This window comes from Phasianus colchicus, chromosome 3, assembly GCF_987193195.1.
Source record: "Phasianus colchicus chromosome 3, bPhaCol1.hap1.1, whole genome shotgun sequence".
NCBI lineage: Eukaryota > Metazoa > Chordata > Aves > Galliformes > Phasianidae > Phasianus > Phasianus colchicus.
The window spans coordinates 7,618,703-7,636,762 of NC_143438.1; the positions used below are offsets into that span (position 1 = coordinate 7,618,703).

Here is an 18,060-nt window from a genome sequence, read left to right on the forward strand (position 1 = left end):
AGGCCGGGACAGCGGCTCCTTGTCATAGCCGCGAGTGCTGCCAGCGGAGACGTGCGGCAACGCGCGCCGAGGGCGCACCGCGGCGGCTCGGGGCCGGCACGCTGCCCAGCGCCGCACCGCGAGGCAGCCAGCTTCGCTTCTGCTCGGGGCATTCCCCACGGGGTTCGGTGAGGAGACGTGAAGCGGGTCTCCGCCGTCATCACCCTCAACCCACAGCCCGTGTGTTTGTCTTTCGACATCTTTCAGGAAAAACTTCTTTACAGCAAGGGGTTGTTAAGCACTGCAATGGGCTGCCCAGGGAGGGGCTTGAGTCACCATCCCTGGATGTGTTTAACAACCATCTGGATGTGGTGCTCAGGGACGTGATTTAGCAGAGGGTTGTTAGAGTTAGGGTAGTACGGTTAGGTCGTGGTTGGACTCGATGATCTTGAAGGTCTTCTCCAATTTGTGCTATTCTGTGATTCTATGATTCTATCTTTCTCGTGCCGTTTGCGTGGCCCGCGGCTTAATGGCCAGGTACTTAAGTGTCCTGAGCGGGTGCGAGCTTCAGGCTTGCCAAGTTATGCACTGCTGGCAAATGATGCTCGTTTTTCTGACTGCCACCGTCTGGATTCACAACAGGTTTAAAAAAACACTAGGAATGGAAACTGCAGCTGCTGTTGGAACTGAGGGGGGAGATGCTCTCCCCGGACCTGCCCTCGTACAGTGTGAGCTGCAGCATCTCATTTAGCTTAGATATTAGGAGATTTTTCACTCAGAGGGTGGTGACGCATGGAACAGGTTGCCCAAGGAGGCTGTGAATGCCCCATCCTTGGAGGCATTCAGGGCCAGGCTGGATGTGGCTCTGGGCAGCCTGGTCTGCTGGTTGGCGACCCTGCACATAGCAGGGGTTGGAACTGGATGATCACTGTGTGACCTTTTCAACCCAGGCCATTCTGTGATCCCGTGATCCGAGCGCCAAGCGCACGACCCTCCCCAACACCGCCTTCAGCGCGGCCAGCGGCCGTGACGTCACCACAGAGGTTAGGGCGCCCCCCGCGGCACGCGGCCGCAAAGCGCCTCACTCACCCCACCCTCGCCCTGCGCGCGCAGCCCTCTCGCCCCGCCCACCTCCGCGCCCGCCCTCCCCGCGCCGGCGCTGATTGGCTGCCGTCTTCCCGCTTCCTTCTCCCCGGCTGAGAACCCGCCATTTTGAAAACCTTGTTGATTCCGGGAGAGAGAGAGAGAGGTGAGAGAGAGCGGGACGCGGGGCGCGCGTCTCAGTCTGGCAGCGCCCCGCCCCTCCCCCTCCGCGCGCCCTCCCCGCCGCCACCCGCCGACCCTGCCGCCACAGCCCGGCCCGCCGCGGGAGCCGGGGCTCGAGACGAGGTGTGTCCGCCCGCCATGGCCGCAGCGGGCCCTGCGGAGCGGCCGCGTTCTCTCCTCGGGGCGGAGGGGAAGGGGGGGGGCGGTTGGGAGGGCGGCCGCCGCGTTCCTGCTGCGCTGTCCGGCGCCATCGGGCTGCGCGCCGGGACGGGCGGCTGGCGGGGTGTGTCGGAGGCGGGAGGGGCCCCTCCTTTCTCCCCTTCCCGGCCGAAAATATCCGCGGTGTAACTCTGAGAAGCGGAGCTCCGTGCTTTCGTCCCTCTCGAGCCCTCCTCGCCGGCCTGGGCGTTGCCGAGGCGGAAAGTTCCCAACTTTCTGTTCTTCCTCTCCGCTAAGAGGAGGGGAAAGGCAGGTTGGGCAGAGCGATCGCTCTTTCTCAAGAAAAAGCGGAGGGTTTTGTTGTTTGTAGCCTGCGAGAGGCGTTTTCCGGGCGTTTTGCAAGGAGGCGTGAACTTTTTCTCCTTCATAGTGCAGCCGGCGGTTCCCGTCGCCTGTTTGTTTCCTCTGTGTGTTTCTGAATGTTTCGCAGAGTGTGTGCAAAGTGCTGATAAACCTCTTCAGCAGCTGCAGAACGAGCGACAGCTTCTGAGCGACGTTAGGTACTGTGTGTAAGCACAGTGTTTGAGTCCGTGTCTCCAAACATGCGGACAGCTCGCAGCTGGAGCACTTCTGTAAGGGTGCTGTGTTCTCATGGCTTTGCCTGCTGCTTTCTGCAGAACCACGCACCATGTCTGCTGTTGCTTCCTCTAAAGAAGATACGATGTCGTCTGAAAAAGCAGATGAGAAACAACCTGAGGCTGAAAGCAAAGCTGAGGAGAGTGAGGAGGATGAGGAGGAGGAAGAAGAGGAAGAAGAAGAAAAGGGTACGTGTCATGGAACCATAGAACTGTTTGGGTTGGAGGGACCTTTAAGATCATCCAGCTCCAACCCCCTGCTGTAGGCAGGGACGCCTCCCTCTACAACAGGTTGCTTTAAAGCCTCATCCAGCCTAGCCTTGAGCCATTCAAGGGAGGGGGCATCCACAACCTTGCTGGGCAATTGTGCAATTGCAGTACATCTCATGGATCCTAAATCATCTTCCACTAGACTAAAACAGGCAAGACTAGAAATAACAATACTCTATTCAGTGGAGGAATAACCAGCATTTTCAGTTTGTACACTAGGGATTTGTTGTTGTTGGAGAAGCTTTTAGGAGACTTTATGACATATCATCCTGTATCAAATCATTATCTGAAAATTGAGCATTTTAATATATATATATTTTTTGCCAGTAATACTTTGAAGCAATACACACTTGCAAAAGATAGACAAGTGGAAATAACTGTGGGATTGCTTTAGAATAATATAGCTATCATTTGCCTAACGACTGGTAATTACTTTTTTGGGTACCACAGCTTAATTGCAGTGGTGAAGGAATTCCACATGACTTCTTTTACCAGTGAAAGTCATGGTGTTGTTAAAGAGACAAGCAAGACAGATTGCATCATGTGTCTGAAGAGGGTAGTGAAGGAATAGGAGATGTGATGAAGGAACTACTATGCAGAACTGCTGGTGTTAAATCTCTAGGCAACTATTTTGCAAATGAAAACATCTGTGCAAATAGAGCTGTGGTATGGCTAGTGAAAACCATGTCACTGATGGTCTTGTGTTCTTAAAGGAACAGAGCTTTGTCTTTAGAAAAAGTAGTAGAAAGGTTATGCTGTTTTAAGAACAATAGAGTAATTTGAATTTTGAAGGCTGGATTTCTGGTAATGCATGGAAATGCCATCTTCATCGTGAGATGAAGATCCCTTTAGGAAATGTCCAGTGTCCATCTTCAAGGATAGGTTGGATGTAGGATTGTAGTTAAGGACTGGAGACTCAGATCTATAGCTCTGTAAAATCCTATTGACCTTTTAGCTAAAGGTTTGGAAGTCTCATGATGCTTGGTTGCATTGTTATTCTTTTTTGTTTTGCTGTTGCAATGATTCAGAGTCGTATTGCCTATCACTACAGTAGAGTTGCTGATATAGTGAGGAAAAAAAACTTTAAAAAAAAAAAAACCTGTTTTGCAGAAAAGAGTCTCATTGTTGAAGGAAAAAGGGAGAAAAAGAAGGTGGACCGATTGACCATGCAAGTGTCCTCGTTACAAAAGGAACCTTTTACAATTACTCCAGGTAAGCTTGTCCTTTCAGGTAAGAATTATGGGTGTTGGAAATGAAGATGAAACCTCTCAAAAAATCAAATTGTTAACTTGTATGTGAGACCTAACTTAACTGAGTCACTGTGCATTTCCAAACGGTAAGGTTGTTGCAATTATATGAAAACTGTCTTTTATCCTAAAAGGTCACATTAAACCATAGGAATTATATAATGTTTAAACTTAGCTCTGAATTGGCTTTTCAGTATCTAGCTACCACTGTTGTTAGAACGTCTGGAATAAAAAGAAATGCCAAGTCTGTTAGCCATGTTACAGGTAAGGAAAAAAGCCACTATCAGTGCCAAGTTGATAGGGAATGACCTACCTAACACTTGACTTGATGCTCTGCAGAAATAACTTCTTCTACATTAAAAAAGTATATATAGATAGAATATATAGGTAGATGGATATTTGAAGTAGTAAACAGATGGGTAAATAAGAATGTGATTTATTTGTTTCAGGAAAAGGACAAAAACTTTGTGAAATTGAAAGGATACAATTCTTTCTGAGTAAAAAGAAGACAGATGAACTTCGGAACCTGCACAAACTCCTCTACAACAGGCCAGGCACTGTGAGAACTTAAGATCTGTTTGTATATCTAGTAATTCTCATGCATGGTGAAAAAGTTTATCCTATAAGTGTTGTATTCTTTTGCATTTACACATGTAGATCTACTTAAGTGTCATTTATGACAAACTACTCTTGAAAATTACTGTTAAAGGAGTAGTTACTCAAGCCCATAATTCTTCTAATTTCTGTAAACTACTCTGAAAATCTTGTGGAGAGGTATGCTGAATTGTAAGCCTATGGAATGTAGATTTCCCTCTTCCTCTCCACTTCAGGTTAGTGATCGCTTTATGCAAATGAATTGGAAATAATTTATGGCTCATATGCTAAAACTGCTGATGTACATGGAATATTTTGACTATAGTCTCTATAGTTACTTTGAATATAGTTGTGTCTTACTACTTCAGTTTATTCAGTTTTGTACGTGTGTTAGTGGGTTTCACTACATTGCTACCTATCTGGTCATTTTCTCCTTTAGTATGTGCAAAGCAATAGAAAGCAAAAGTACATTAATATGTGAAATCTTAATTAGTGATTTTGTCATATTTATCTAAAATAAAACTGAACTGAAATATTAATAAAAAAAAGATATGCTCTCTCTTATATCCAAAGATCAAACTCAATCCACAATAGCAAATAGTTATCAGTGCCTGTTATATACTATTGATTGTGCCTTAAATTTCGGAATACATCTGGCCCATTTTCTTTGCTACTAGGAATGAAATGGAGATGGAATAATTAAAGCAGATTAAACATTATCACTTCAGTGCACTTTATTTTTAAGCTCTTATTCTGTTTTAGAAACTTAAACAGCTAGCACAGAAATGAGGAACTGAGTAATACGAGTACAAATGCTAGTTAAAATATCTGAAACCACTGCTGCAAATGCTGGGTTGTTTAAATGACCCAGCGAAGATCTGTGGTCTCAGCTATTCAGGAGAAAAAACAGTGTATATTCATTAAAATCTCTTTGAATTGTGGTGTTTATTTGGTGCATCAGTTAACAAATCAATGGCTCTGTATACAGACAATGATGATTTTGCAGTAGAATTTCATCATTTGATGGGGAAAGTGGAATGACAACCATGTAGCTTTCTGATCTAACTAGATTTTTAGTGCAAGTTGTGAAACTGCATCCATTTATGAAACTAGTGATGCTTTTATATCATCTTCTGGTAGATGTACTGTGAATCCCTCTCTCCCACCGTAGCTCACGGATCTGAGGTGTAACTGATTGAGGAGACCATAACATTTATTGGCTGTGTGCTGTGTTACTAAGACACTAACAACTCAGTAACAATTATCACCAACTGCTAAGTAAATTGTTTGTTAACACAATCAGCTAATGGACACGTGACTATTAGCAGTTTCAGAATTATGTGCAAAATTATATGATTGTAAACTGATATTTAACACTCTTAAATATTATTAGTTAGCCAGAAGTACAGTTGAAATGCAACTCTGGCTATTCCATCCCACGCCATTTACTTGGGTGCACCCAAATTCCACCCCACTTTGCTCTGTGCTCCCATTTTGGATGTAGATTTGTTGGAGAATCCACCTAGCTGTTAAAGATTATTGCCCTGGTGTCCCAGTGGTCTGAGTCCTTAGGTCACCCTCACTACCTTCTGTAGTTGTCCACGTTTCTACTGCCCAAAACATGGTATTTCACAGAAAGTCACCTTAACAGGCTGCCTCATGCAGAATTAATATGGTTGCATAGGTTCTGATGGCTTTACAAAGTTCTGCTCACCAGCAGGTTCCCCAAACATGCTTCCACTTAATTGGTTTTGTTCTGACTACATGTGGCTTGCATAACTTAAGACAAAATAGTTTACTTTAGCCTTAGTTGTTCTACAAATAAATACCAATACAAATAATTTTCTATCTTATATACAGACAATCCATGTAATAAAACAATATTTTTCATGCTGTTTTTGAGCTTACGTAGATTCCTGCTGTCTTAGCTCCTTAATAACAAATAATTGCACTTGATGTATTATTTGGGCAGTCCTCTGATTTCCTGCAAAGTTCTGATACTCCTGTGAGACCTGTTGCTTGGGAAAATCAGGTAGCATCATCTGCTAAAGTGACTGAGATAGCTGGAAAGCATACTGTGATGTGACAAGATTCTATTCATCGTGGAAAGTTTCTCTCTTAAAAACTGTATCTGTTCTGTTTCTAAACCTTTTATTGTAGCACTTGTGTCCTAACCTAAAGTGATGATCACTTATTAGGTTAGAGCCTTATCCTGTAGAACAAAGTATCTCCACCATTGACCAGAGTCAGTATTTGACAGAACTTTTAACACTGAGTTTGTGGTTTCTGATTATAGAAATGTATATAAAAATACTTCTAGTCCTAGAAAATTCTAATAATTGGATACTTTAAAGATTGACTGTATTTCCATTAATTTTTGTGAAAGCTGTGCCTCTGAGCTAAAATATAAGTGAATATGTTTGCATATAAGTAGGTACCATTTGGAAATATCAATATGAGTTCATCGTAAACTATATTTAATCAGAATTGTAGGGATCTCAGAATGCTATTTAAGGTCAAGGAAATCAGATGTTGTTTTGTATGCATGTTCTACATGTGCTTCAGAAAGTAGTTAATGTTTAATAAAACATGCTTACACCATCTACAAATTTTCTATAGATACTGGGCAGAATACAAGGAGCTTAGCATTGGTAAAATTTTAAACTGGTGGAGAAACACCAGAAAGAAGATCTGTAAAATTGTTGAAAGTGGTTCCAGGTTGTACTTGGTAATGTTATAAATGTCTCATAACATTTTGGGATTTTTTTAAAACTTTTTTGTGAAGAAGAGATGGAGAAAAAGCTAAGGAACTTTATTCTTGGTTGTAGGTAGGAGTGATTTTTTTCATTATGAGGACTGTCTATTATGATGAAACTTGGTCCTATTCACTCTAACAGCTTAATGGCCAGCCTTGTAAGCTGGGTGATGTGTAAATACATAAATTGATCATGCAGAAGAAGAGCTTCGAAAGTGCAGTCACAATCTTATGTAAGAATGTAAAAAGAAAATAAACCTAATCAGCTCTAACAGATCATACACTGAAAATTTACTATTCTATAGCAAACTATACGGTATAAAGTGAACATTAGGCTTCCTGTGATCATTGTTGCACAAACACGTTTTGCATGTACTGTATTATTTATAAGCTCAAAATGGCAGGTGATTTTTCCATGCAAGTTATTAAAAGGAATTAAATTACCAAGATCCCAGGAACTTAGTTGTAATTTAGCTGTCACGAGATAAATATAGGCATAAGATGTATAAGTAAATGTTCATTGGGTTTTTTTTATATAGGTGCAAGTTTTCATTGACAGTAAGCTACAAGATAGAACAGATTTTTCTTCTATGAGAAGTTAAACATAATTGGATGAAGTCCTTTAAGCTGCATGTAATAGAAGTTAATCTGTGTTCTATTCTAGGTTGCTTCCCTAAAGAAGAATGTGGGTCAGTTCAGCGGGTTTCCGTTTGAAAAAGGAAGTGACCAATATAAAAAGAAGGAGGAGATGTTAAAAAAGTAATGATCTCCATTGCTACTTCATATAGTCTGACTCATGCTGTACCATCTTTTTATTTTCAAAATTTGTCTTTACCAAATTTACATTACACTCCATTCATGGTGCAAACTTTTCATCTTCCTGTGCCTTAAAGCCTTTCTCCTTCAGAATCAAAATTCATTTCTGTTTAATGTGTATTAAAAATACAGTGTTATTCCTAAAATTGCTGTGAAATAAATGTAATGATCTGTAGAATTTAGCGTAACAAAGTGATATTTTCTTGTTGGTGGTGTTTTTTTGTTTTGTTTGTACTGTTTCTCCACATAAACTACTTCCCTATTAACAGAAGAAGGTGCTGCAGAGTGATTGTAACTGGAACAAAAGGGTTCAGAAATAATATAAAGCAGTAAATCTAGTCGTAACAAATCAATGTCAGGATGTAGGCATAAATCAGTTGATTTTTGACTGAACAGTGATTTAAATGTTGATATGTTGTTTATGATGTGATACTAAATACTTTGTTTTTTCTCTTCTTTTTTTTCTCTCTCCAGATTTAGAAATGCGATGTTAAAAAGTATCTGCGAAGTTCTTGATTTGGAAAGATCAGGAGTCAACAGTGAGCTGGTAACCAGAATCTTAAACTTCTTAATGCATCCAAAGTCTTCAGGCAAGGTGAGATTCAGGTTATGCTTGTTTTAAGAACTCTGTCCAGGCCAAAAATGCAGCTGCCTTTAGGCTTTAAAGCACTAAACAGAATTCGTGGTTAATATGTGAGCTAATTAGGGACAGCCATTCCCAAATTCCAGTAGGCAGCATCTGCTTTGTAAGTGAGTGGAAGAGAATAAACATAGTAGAATCGCATAATAGCAGTCAGTTTTTTAATCTATAAGCAATACTGAACTAGTTAGACTGTTGCTCAGGAAACTTCAGTTTGTTTGCAGCAAAGACTGAGAAATAGTATGTGCAAAGTCAGCACGCTACCTTAGGGATGCTGGTAGTACTCAGTAACAACAAAATGCAGTTTTGTATAACCTCAAGAGTTGTCAGCTAATCTGCTGCTAGAAGAAAAAGTAAACTTTTATGGGTAATGTCAAGTTTCCTTGTTTGTGCTTCCCTAATCCCTAACTGGATTTCTTTGATTAGGGGAGTGAAGGGGATGCTTAGCTAAAAAGTGAAATTCAGTTTCATTTTATCCCCGTGCTTTGAATTTCTTCTTAGCATGTTATAAGAGTAACGCATACAATTGGCCTGGTTTTTTGTTTTGATGATGCGGGCCTCTGTATTTACTATTTTTTTTTACTATTATTTGAAGGAATTTATATTTTTCTTTAAAATACTCTTTTGTATTCCTTTGTGAATAACATGCATCCCTGGCTTTCAGCCGTTGCCTAAGTCCAAGAAGACACCAAGCAAAGGTGGCAAAAAAGAACGCAGCAGTACTGGAACAACAAGAAAAACAAAACGCACCAAGTGTCCAGAAATTTTGTCAGATGAATCTAGCAGTGAGGAAGATGAAAAGAAGGAAAAGGATGATTCTTCAGAAGAGAAAGAAAGTGAAGAGGAGGTAACGAGGGCTCTTGTGTCATTTTTTCAACATAGTGCCAAAAATTTTTCTCTGCAATTTGTCAGTGTGATTGCTACCAATTGTTGATTCATGGAACGTGCAAGGTTGGAGAGATAATTGATGTTTTACTAAATTAATGGTTTAAAAAAAAAATTTATAAAATTTATAAGAGAGATCTTTATTTCTTAAGGTTAGAGATTGATAAGATAAAACTAAGGTTCTCATTTTTGTTCATACACCTTACAAAACCATTTGCTGGTTGTCAGATTAGGGCAGTCAGAATCTGAAGTGTAATTGATGGGATTCTTACATCACCTTGTAAAGGTTTTATTAATGTAATCTTCATTTCAATAGTAAATTCTCAGTATCTTTTCCAGTGAGAGTACCTCTGTATTTGTATCTGTATATGTAGGGTTTGATTGGATACGTAGAAGTTAACTCTGAAGTGAATACAGGTCCCTGACTTAACTAGCTGCATTGTTTTCAGATCTTGGTTCCACATTTCTTCTGGATCTTATGTTCTGATCTCTCTTTTGGGGTTCTGTAGATCACAGAGCTAAAGGAGGCAACAGAAGAAGCAGCCTTATGGAGATCCCTATGTTTTACAAAGTGTTCTCCCTATTGGCTATTCTGCTGTATTTTCTTCGAGACTTATTTCAGTCTTCTATAACATCAGAGAGATGATGTTAAAAAAAAAAAAAAAAAAAAAAAAAAAACAAAACAGAAAAGCCTTTCACTGTGCATTCAATATCAGTCCTGAACATAGTTAACTGAACAGATACAAAACGGTCTGGTGCAGATGCCACTGGTTTTGTCCATATATCTGAAGAGTGAAAGAAAGAAATGAGAAGGAGCCACAGCCTCCATCTTATCCTATAGTTTGTTTTCAGTGGAACTTCCTTTTTAGTCATAATGAAAGCCATAGAACAAACAGCAATTAGTTAATTGGTGTCAAAGGAAATTATTTATGTGGGCTAAGTAGCCTTTGACTCCAAACTGAGACAGTTATTTACTTGGGTTGCATTCCCTCTATTGAAGTGCAAGAGTGGCAGACTAAGTAAATAGTCTAAGCTATAGAAAAGCTGATGTGTGTAACTTGAGCCATTTATGTAAACACTTTTACATTTCAGAAGTGCTCATGTTAATCTAAAAAGAAGCTTTGAGGAAATTCTTTGCATCTCCATAAAACAAACATAATTCTGAGTTTGCATTTTCCTTTTCCCCCAAATAGCGAGTCAAAAGAGGGCAAAATACTAGAAGTTAATTTTATATTTGTTCATCTCTTCAGTACAGTCTTCCTGCTGTGAGGGAAGGAAACATGGCTTTCAGGGTCAGGGATCTGCTTTTAAAAACTTTTTCAAGAATTCAGCTATTTAAGAAGTAATAGTAAACCCTGTTGATCTGAGTCTTCTTTGCCTTATTTCAAAAGGCAGAAGGAGTTAGATGACCACCAGGCAATAGTCTGGTGTACACAAAAGACTTTGGAAGTTGAAACTGGCTTGCATGGAATAAAAGTGTAATTATCATGCAAATGCTTGTATGCCAAATTAGTTTGAATATAGGAAATGGTGAAGTGGAAAATGTCTACCTTTGCAGAGCTTTAAGGTTATACCATCAAAAAGGAAAAAAAAAATACAACTAGGTTTATGATGATGTTTAACAAACTACAGGTTGTGTTTTCCCTGCTCTTTTGGAATCTCAGGCTGAAGTAGTTATGAGCTTCTCTTGACTGCAATGGTATTTTATTGTTTTGTTTTTTATTCTTATGTATCTCGAAGGAAAAGATATCTGGAATACTTCTGGATGCTGAAGGAACATAATTTTTTTGAAGCTTAAATATGAATGCTGGTTTTAAGCTCTGATTTTGTAGCTAGTGATGGAGCTTTAACAGGAACTTAAAAACTAAATGCAAGTTCAGTTAGGCTTGGGGTGATTCTTGAGTATATTTTCTGATGTTAAGCAGCGAAGGTCTCACTTAACAACACTATTTTTTAGTTGTATAGCTGCAATGGCAACTGTAAGTGAGCAATCCAGTATAAAGAAATACATTCTGTTCTATGGAATACTAGTTTCAGGGGTTGTACCAGATACCAGTTGAACAAGTAGTTAAAAGTTGTATGAACTTATTTAGATGTTACTGTGTAATAGTGATAGCTCAGGTGACTATGCTGCCATTTAAAATTTAAATTGGAATTACGAATTCAGTAACTACTGTTAGTTGTTTTGTTTCATGGTATTCTTTCTCTGAAATATGGTTTGATCCTGGTCAAAACTTTATATTTCTATGAGGGCAGTTTTCAGCCTTGTTAGAAGTTCTATATAAAAGCCTGTATTAAGCACACATTTAGTTTGTGATAACAATGCAGTGCATGTATACACATACAGTATGAATTATGTTCCCACTTTTCTCTATTGGTGGTAACTTAGTGTAGTTTTCTTTGAGTTTGCTAGCTGCGATAATCAGCCAAACTATGGACCAGCTGATATATCTCTTCTCAGCTGGTACTAAAAGAACTTGCTGTGTGTAGTCCTAGTGAAGTACAGCATCTAGAAATGTTTGAACACAACATGCCATGCCTTTAAGAAAATTTTCAGCTAATTATAAGCAACTATAGTTTTGAGCAAACGGATCTAGTGGAAGGCATCTGCCCGTGGCAGGGGGTCCAAAACCAGATGATTTTTAAGGTTCCTTCAAACCCAAACTGTTCTATGATAACTAACTGCAAATGGAAGGGTGCAGTACAGCTAAATTACAAACACAATCAGAAGGTTCCAGTTTGAGTACATAGAGGAGCAACGTGAAATTCATGAGAATGTGAACATTTTCACCCCATGGTTTAGTAGATATTGCTAGTAAAATGTATTAATGTTGTTGATGTAGTTTGTGCTGACAGAAGGGATGATTTCCATTGCTTAAGAGGAGTATGGAACCACTATTCTAATCCTCCATTTCTTCTTTATAGCCCCCTAGAAGAGCATCTAAGAGAGACAGATCTAAAAAGGTGACTTCCAAACCCAAGAAAACTGTGAAGGGTGCTAATGTGAAGAAGGCGGATAGCAGTACTACTAAAAAGAATCAGAACAGTTCTAGAAAAGGTAAATGGCTTTAAATCTTTTATCATACATTGTCTTGTTGTTTAACAGAGGTACTTATTAGAAGACAGGCTTCTTTATCTAATTGTGAAGGAAAATGGAGTTTGCTGAGGTATGGATTTGAAGTTTCTTTCCTTGCAATGGCAATTTAAAAAAAAAAAAAAATTGATTTGGGTATATTTTATATAATTTGTTGTGTGCATATACATTTTTGTCTGCACTCCTAAAGTATCAGCCTGGTTCTGTCTTTCGTTGTAAGAACATCATGAAGTTCTATTAAACTTCAATCTTATAACTGATGGATTTATATAGTATATATATCCAACTTTTTGTCTCTTATTCAGCAGCTCAATATTCACTACACAGATACATGTTCCACGTGCATCCTGTTGCTCTTGTTTTCCTTATATCTGACAAATGCATGTGTAAACAGTGTAGGGCAGCCCACTCAGCAGTGGCCCTGTTCTGAGGAGGAGCTTCAGCCAAATGATCTCCACAGGTTATTTATAGCCTTCAATTCTCTGACCCTCTTGGAGTTAAAAAGCCATCCCAGTTGCAGCATGCGTTACTAATGCAGCATATATCCGTGCACTACAAGCATAGTTCATTTAATGCCAGTACCAGAATATGTGTGCTTTCATAAAGAAATCAATTCAAACTAACTACTCTGTTTGTCAGTGAGTTAAGAAAACAACTACTCTCAGATTAAAAGAAAAAAATTATGCTCAGCTTCTTTCACAGCCTTGTTTCTCAGCTGTTAGGCAGCCTGTGCTGAACTTAGTATTTTTCAGTTTGCTGATGGTACCAGTGTGACTGACTGTGTGTATGTACATTTCATTTCACCATCACAGTATATGTATGATGTTACATGTGTGCTTTGTGTATATGTGTGTTATATAGTCTGTGCTTAGTTTCTTATTTCTTCCTACTGCATTTCTATTTTGAGTGTATGTCCACAGTACAAAACTTAAAATGTTAAGTGGGTCATTCTGCAAGCTCTTTATGTAGACTTAGTGCCTCTATTCTCAGACAAGATGCCAATAACAGTGTGCTGGAGTCACTCAGTCTCAGCGTTTTACTGCTGGAAAAGATTATAGGACTGTCCTGTGTCTTTTCACTTAACTTCCTTTATGATTTTCCTTGCTTTTCAGGGTGCTTATTTTTTTTTTTGGAATGGTGTTTCTGATGGCGTTTGGTATTACAGCACTGCAAAATTATGAGACTCCAATGAGCAGCACCATTGGGGGAGGGAATCTAAATTCCTTCTTAAAGCAAATAAGTATTGTTTTAGGACAGAAATGTCTCAGTTTTGAATTGTTGTCGTAAATGTTGTTGGTTTGCTTCTTGTTTTTGTTTGATAGATAAATGTAAACAGATCCATGCTTTCTAGACTACGTATTGATTTTTAAACTGGTAGTTTACAAAGAGTAATGCAGGTTATAAGTTAATTAAGTGTAATACTGACAGCATTAGCTTTGTTTATAAAATGATGGACTGGCAAGATAGCCATTTTAAGGGTGAACATTGCATCAAAAGTTCTGATAGCATTTGTTTTGGAAAAAGAATGAAAGCAAGTTGAGAATCTTTTATTACAATCTGAATTACTCTTCATATTTAGAAAGCGAATCTGAGGATAGTTCAGATAATGAACCTTTAATTAAAAAGCTGAAGAAACCACCCACGGATGAAGAAATCAAAGAAACTGTCAAGAAATTGTTGGCCAATGCAAATTTGGAGGAAGTCACAATGAAACAAATCTGCAAGGAGGTAAGCAGGTGTTTTAGGAGTTCTTTGGGGGACAGTGAGTTGTCTGTAAGTTGACTTTTGTCATCTTGTTTTGTAAACTATGGCTTACAGCTTACACAACATTTCTGGAACAAAATGGTTTGCCTTGATTTATTTACTGACAGCTACTACTAGGAGGGCTTAATCTTAAAGTATGCAATGCTGAATGTTCCACAGGGGAATGAAAATCTCTAAATCAAAAATAGCTACATGGTAACAGCACTACTTTCCTTCAAAGCAACTGCTGCATGTTAAGGTGCAAATATTACAGCTGTTAAGACAGTGTAGCAGATTTTTGCTGTCAAAAGGGAAGGACTGTGCTGCTCTGTGCACATTCCTGCTTGCCTTGCTCTTGCTCTTCTTGTATCCTTTGAGTCTGTTCAGTGCTACCATCGCAGAGTAAGTGAATAGTTTTCAGCTGAGTTAATGAGTTGTATAAACTGTGCAAAGAAGCCATTGAGCTTCAGGACAGGAGCCAAGGAGGAGTGTGGGTGGAAAAGGGAAAAGTGACCATCACACAGACAACACTGTTACCTTGTCATTTCTTACAGTAGGATAAGTCTGAAACGTGGTGAGCTGGAATAAAATTTTCTGCATTCATTGTCTGCATTGGCGGTGGTGATGGTGGTGGTTGTTTAATTAGTTTGATATCCCTTCACTTCTCCTTCATGATGATTAACCAGAGAGTTATTGTAGAATAGCACTGAAATATATTGATGCTTATGTTGGTAACTTGGAAGATGACAATTCCACTTATTACAAAAAAATAAGTAAGCATTTATTTTGAAACCTTATATAGGTTTCACTTTTTTTTTTTTAAGAGGGTATTTGTCTGCTTAGAAAATGTGTAGGACAAACATTGGAGAGCTCTTGATTTGCTTGACATGGCAGGTTAGACATTCCAATTTGTTGATATGTTGTCAGTAGCATCTTAGTCAGTGACCAAACATAGAAAATAAATTTATTTAGATTTCATGGTCGAAATAAGGACAGGGAAATAAAAGTAATTTTCCATAATTAACAGAGGGAGTTCTGACAATTTTATACTAGAAGTACAGCACTGGTTTTGCTCTAATTTAATTTAAGCTTCTATTCATAAAGTACACTGAGTGGAAGTAACTCAAAGTTGTACTTTTTTTTTTTTCTAGGTGTATGAGAATTATCCCAGTTATGACTTATCTGACAGGAAAGACTTCATTAAAGAAACAGTCAAAGAGGTAAAGAATTGTTTAGAAACATTTTTCCAAGTCCAACAGAAATTGGCATGACATAACTTTACACCAGTTGTAATAACTTCCTGTGTAGTGTTGGAAGCATCCCAAACCTCATTGTTTTGATAAATGTGAATACTGGCTTTTTTTGCCCTTCTTTTTTGGCTCCCCTTATGTGGGGTGTGTTGAGTGGTTTTGTTGGTTATTGGTTTTTGTTGCTGCTGTTTGTTTTGTGGTTGCTGGGTTTTTTTCTGTATTCCTCTTCCTAAAATAACTGGTCCAGACTTTTTTTTTCTTAGCATGTCATTACTACTTTGAGTTTCTTTAGTAAGCAGAACTAAAATTAGAGCTCTCCGAATTTTTGATGACTTGACTCTGAAGGCTGTATTTTCTTCCAATTGCAGCTTTGGCTGCGAGTTGCTTTGTAAATCATGCACTGACCACTGCTAACAAAACACAGGTGATGTAAGCTTCGTAGACTGGGAAAGCTCTACAAACGAGAGAAGGAAATTGGATACAGAGAGCTTTTCTCTATATTTGCCCCTTTTCACTGATAACACAGTTAGGAAGCTGCCTATGAGGTTTTTTTCTTGCAGGTTCACTTGCAGGTGTTGAAATGATATGTGACTGTCTAGAAAATAGTTACATCTGTGTGCTGTGCTGTGTTGTATCAGCAAAGACGTAAGAGTAATCTGTTTGCTGGAGGGATTCTTGGCCTTTCGTGCCTGCAAAAGTTGAGTGCATTTTCTTGATTGCCTCTCCTTTAGCAGCAGACTATGTGTACGTTGTAGGTAGATGTAGAGAAAGGAGAAAAACTAATACACTTCTCATTTCAGTTGATTTCATGATCTGATTTGACTGGCAAGTTGAAGATTCCTGATTTTGTTTCCGTGGATTTGAAGATATGATAGGCACCAGCAAAAGGAATGTGTCTTAGCCTTGTGGTATTTAGTCAGAACTGATTCTGCTGATCTGATGCTAAGAGTGTTAATGTAAATCGTGTCGTGTATCTCTTTTTTTTTAAAGAAAAAAAAAACAACAAAACATGCATTTGATGCACGTTTTAGTTGAACATTCTTAAGTTTTGTGCATGGTAATAAGTGTTCCCTTTTTTATAGCTTTTGTACATCTTGGATTGCTTTGAATAATTTGATTAGAACCATCACAGCTTTTTAGTCTGCATTACTAGCTTGCAGAAGATTTAAAAATCAAGATGAAAGCTGTTTATCTATGGATATACATGCAGAGACTTGAATACTGCATTACTGGTTTTAAAAAAAAAGATTGAATATATATCCATTCTAAAAAAAAAAAAACAAACAGGAGTTAATGGCATGTTAATGTTTTTCATAGTCTGAAACATTCTACAGATGCAGAATTATTCTAGATTGTCATTACTGTCTTGCATGTTTAGGCACTTGGAATTGTCAAAGCATGGTAACTAATTGGCATATAGATGTTATTTTTGTACTCTTAAAAGGCTTTCTGTTGTGTATATAAAGTTATTTCTGATTTCTTTTCAAATCAGTTTTTAATCTTATCTTAGAGAATTTATGACATGAAATGTCAGTGTTCAGCAGTGAGGCTGTGATGGAAGGAGAGATGCAGAAGTCTGATTAAACTAGGAATGAGTTGAGGTTTTACAATGTTTTTCCCATCTTGTACAGAAATGAAACTGTAGTTTTATACTTAAGCTTTTCAGTGTTTAATTTTGTACAAAGACTACAGATACACTTGTTTCAATGGCTTGACCTTATAAATAAAGCCCCTGTAAAGAGTATAGGATACTTTTTTTCAAATCTCACTTTGCAAAAAAAAATCTTTTAGTGTTTGGACTTGATGGCCTGATGTCTCAGAAGTGGATATCCATGATGTACAGTTAGGAGGTGTGATAGCTTTGGAAGTCCCCAATGGGGTTTCTGACTTGGGCTTTACTACGTGATCGTATGGGAGCATCTTCTGAACCTCAGCCACGGTGCCTCAACGTGTGTGCTGGTACTTGTAAGTCTGCAGTCTTGAACTTTGACCCACAGCTTTTTGGATCAAAGTGAACTCTTTGCATATCTGTTTCTGCTCTTTTGGTTTCTGTTTTCCAAATACATTGTAGCTAATATGGAAAGTCCTACACTTAACATGTGAACTAATAACAGATGCTGAAGTGTGGGCTGCCATTAATGCCAAAAGTAAAGAATCCCTCTGACTACAGTATTAATGGGAAGACGAAGCATATTTTTGCATTTTATTATTGTACAGTTGGGAAATAAGTGTTCATAAGTAATCTAAGTTCTGAAAATGTTCAGCCAGTTAGGCCTATTCAGTCATCACATATTTTGACTTTCTTTGCGTGTAATCATTCATAATAAGGCTGAATGTAACGGGGTTTTTTATTCAATAAATGTCTTTCACAAAAATGTAAATCAATGTTGATGGTACGTTTGCTTAAATGTATAGTAAAAATAATTATACAGAAACAAGGCTGTTGTCTTCATCTCGTTTGGTAGAAACTACCTAAGCCTACATCAGCAGGCTTAGGAGATTGTTGCTGAAGGGCATGTCTTTGCAATAAGACCTAAAATTATATACTCTGTGACTTTTTTTTCCTCTGAAATATTTGAGTATTAAGAATACTTTGTAAATTTTAATTATAGAATTAAAAACTGGGGGCTTCTACTTCCACTAGCAGTCCCAGCTAAAGCTGTTAAGTTACTTGTGTCAAGTCTTATTGTGATTTCAAGTGGATTTTTAATAATAGTAATTTAAACC

General features: G+C 38.6%; 1 protein-coding gene across 4 annotated transcripts; it reads left to right on the plus strand.

Moving 5' to 3' along the window:
* Window positions 1–1,108: 1,108 nt before the first annotated feature.
* On the plus strand, window positions 1,109–17,918 carry DEK (DEK proto-oncogene). 4 transcript variants are annotated; one of them, XM_031610280.2, is made up of 12 exons: window positions 1,210–1,228; window positions 1,895–1,964; window positions 2,082–2,228; window positions 3,420–3,521; window positions 4,006–4,115; window positions 7,570–7,664; window positions 8,196–8,316; window positions 9,026–9,208; window positions 12,172–12,304; window positions 13,920–14,068; window positions 15,235–15,303; window positions 16,134–17,918. In XM_031610280.2, exons 3-12 carry the CDS (start codon window positions 2,093–2,095, stop codon window positions 16,143–16,145), a joined length of 1,110 nt encoding a protein of 369 aa, XP_031466140.1. In that variant the 5' UTR covers window positions 1,210–1,228; window positions 1,895–1,964; window positions 2,082–2,092; the 3' UTR covers window positions 16,146–17,918. The 4 variants fall into 4 exon arrangements, with proteins under 4 accessions (XP_031466123.1, XP_031466140.1, XP_089993001.1 ...); XM_090136875.1 differs by lacking the exon at window positions 1,210–1,228 and adding an exon at window positions 1,235–1,368; XM_031610263.2 differs by lacking the exon at window positions 1,895–1,964 and having other exon boundaries at window positions 1,109–1,228; window positions 16,134–17,917.
* The last annotated feature ends 142 nt before the right edge of the window (window positions 17,919–18,060 follow it).

What these genes read in the sequence shown, in the direction of transcription:
- DEK (XM_031610263.2), top strand. Translation starts at nt 2,093, where the DNA reads ATGTCTGCTGTTGCTTCCTCTAAAGAAGATACGATGTCGTCTGAAAAA. An exon ending in ACCTTTTACAATTACTCCAG is followed by an intron (nt 3,522 to 4,005) that starts GTAAGCTTGTCC and finishes TATTTGTTTCAG; the next exon opens with GAAAAGGACAAAAACTTTGT. An exon ending in AGAAAGAAAGTGAAGAGGAG is followed by an intron (nt 9,209 to 12,171) that starts GTAACGAGGGCT and finishes TCTTCTTTATAG; the next exon opens with CCCCCTAGAAGAGCATCTAA.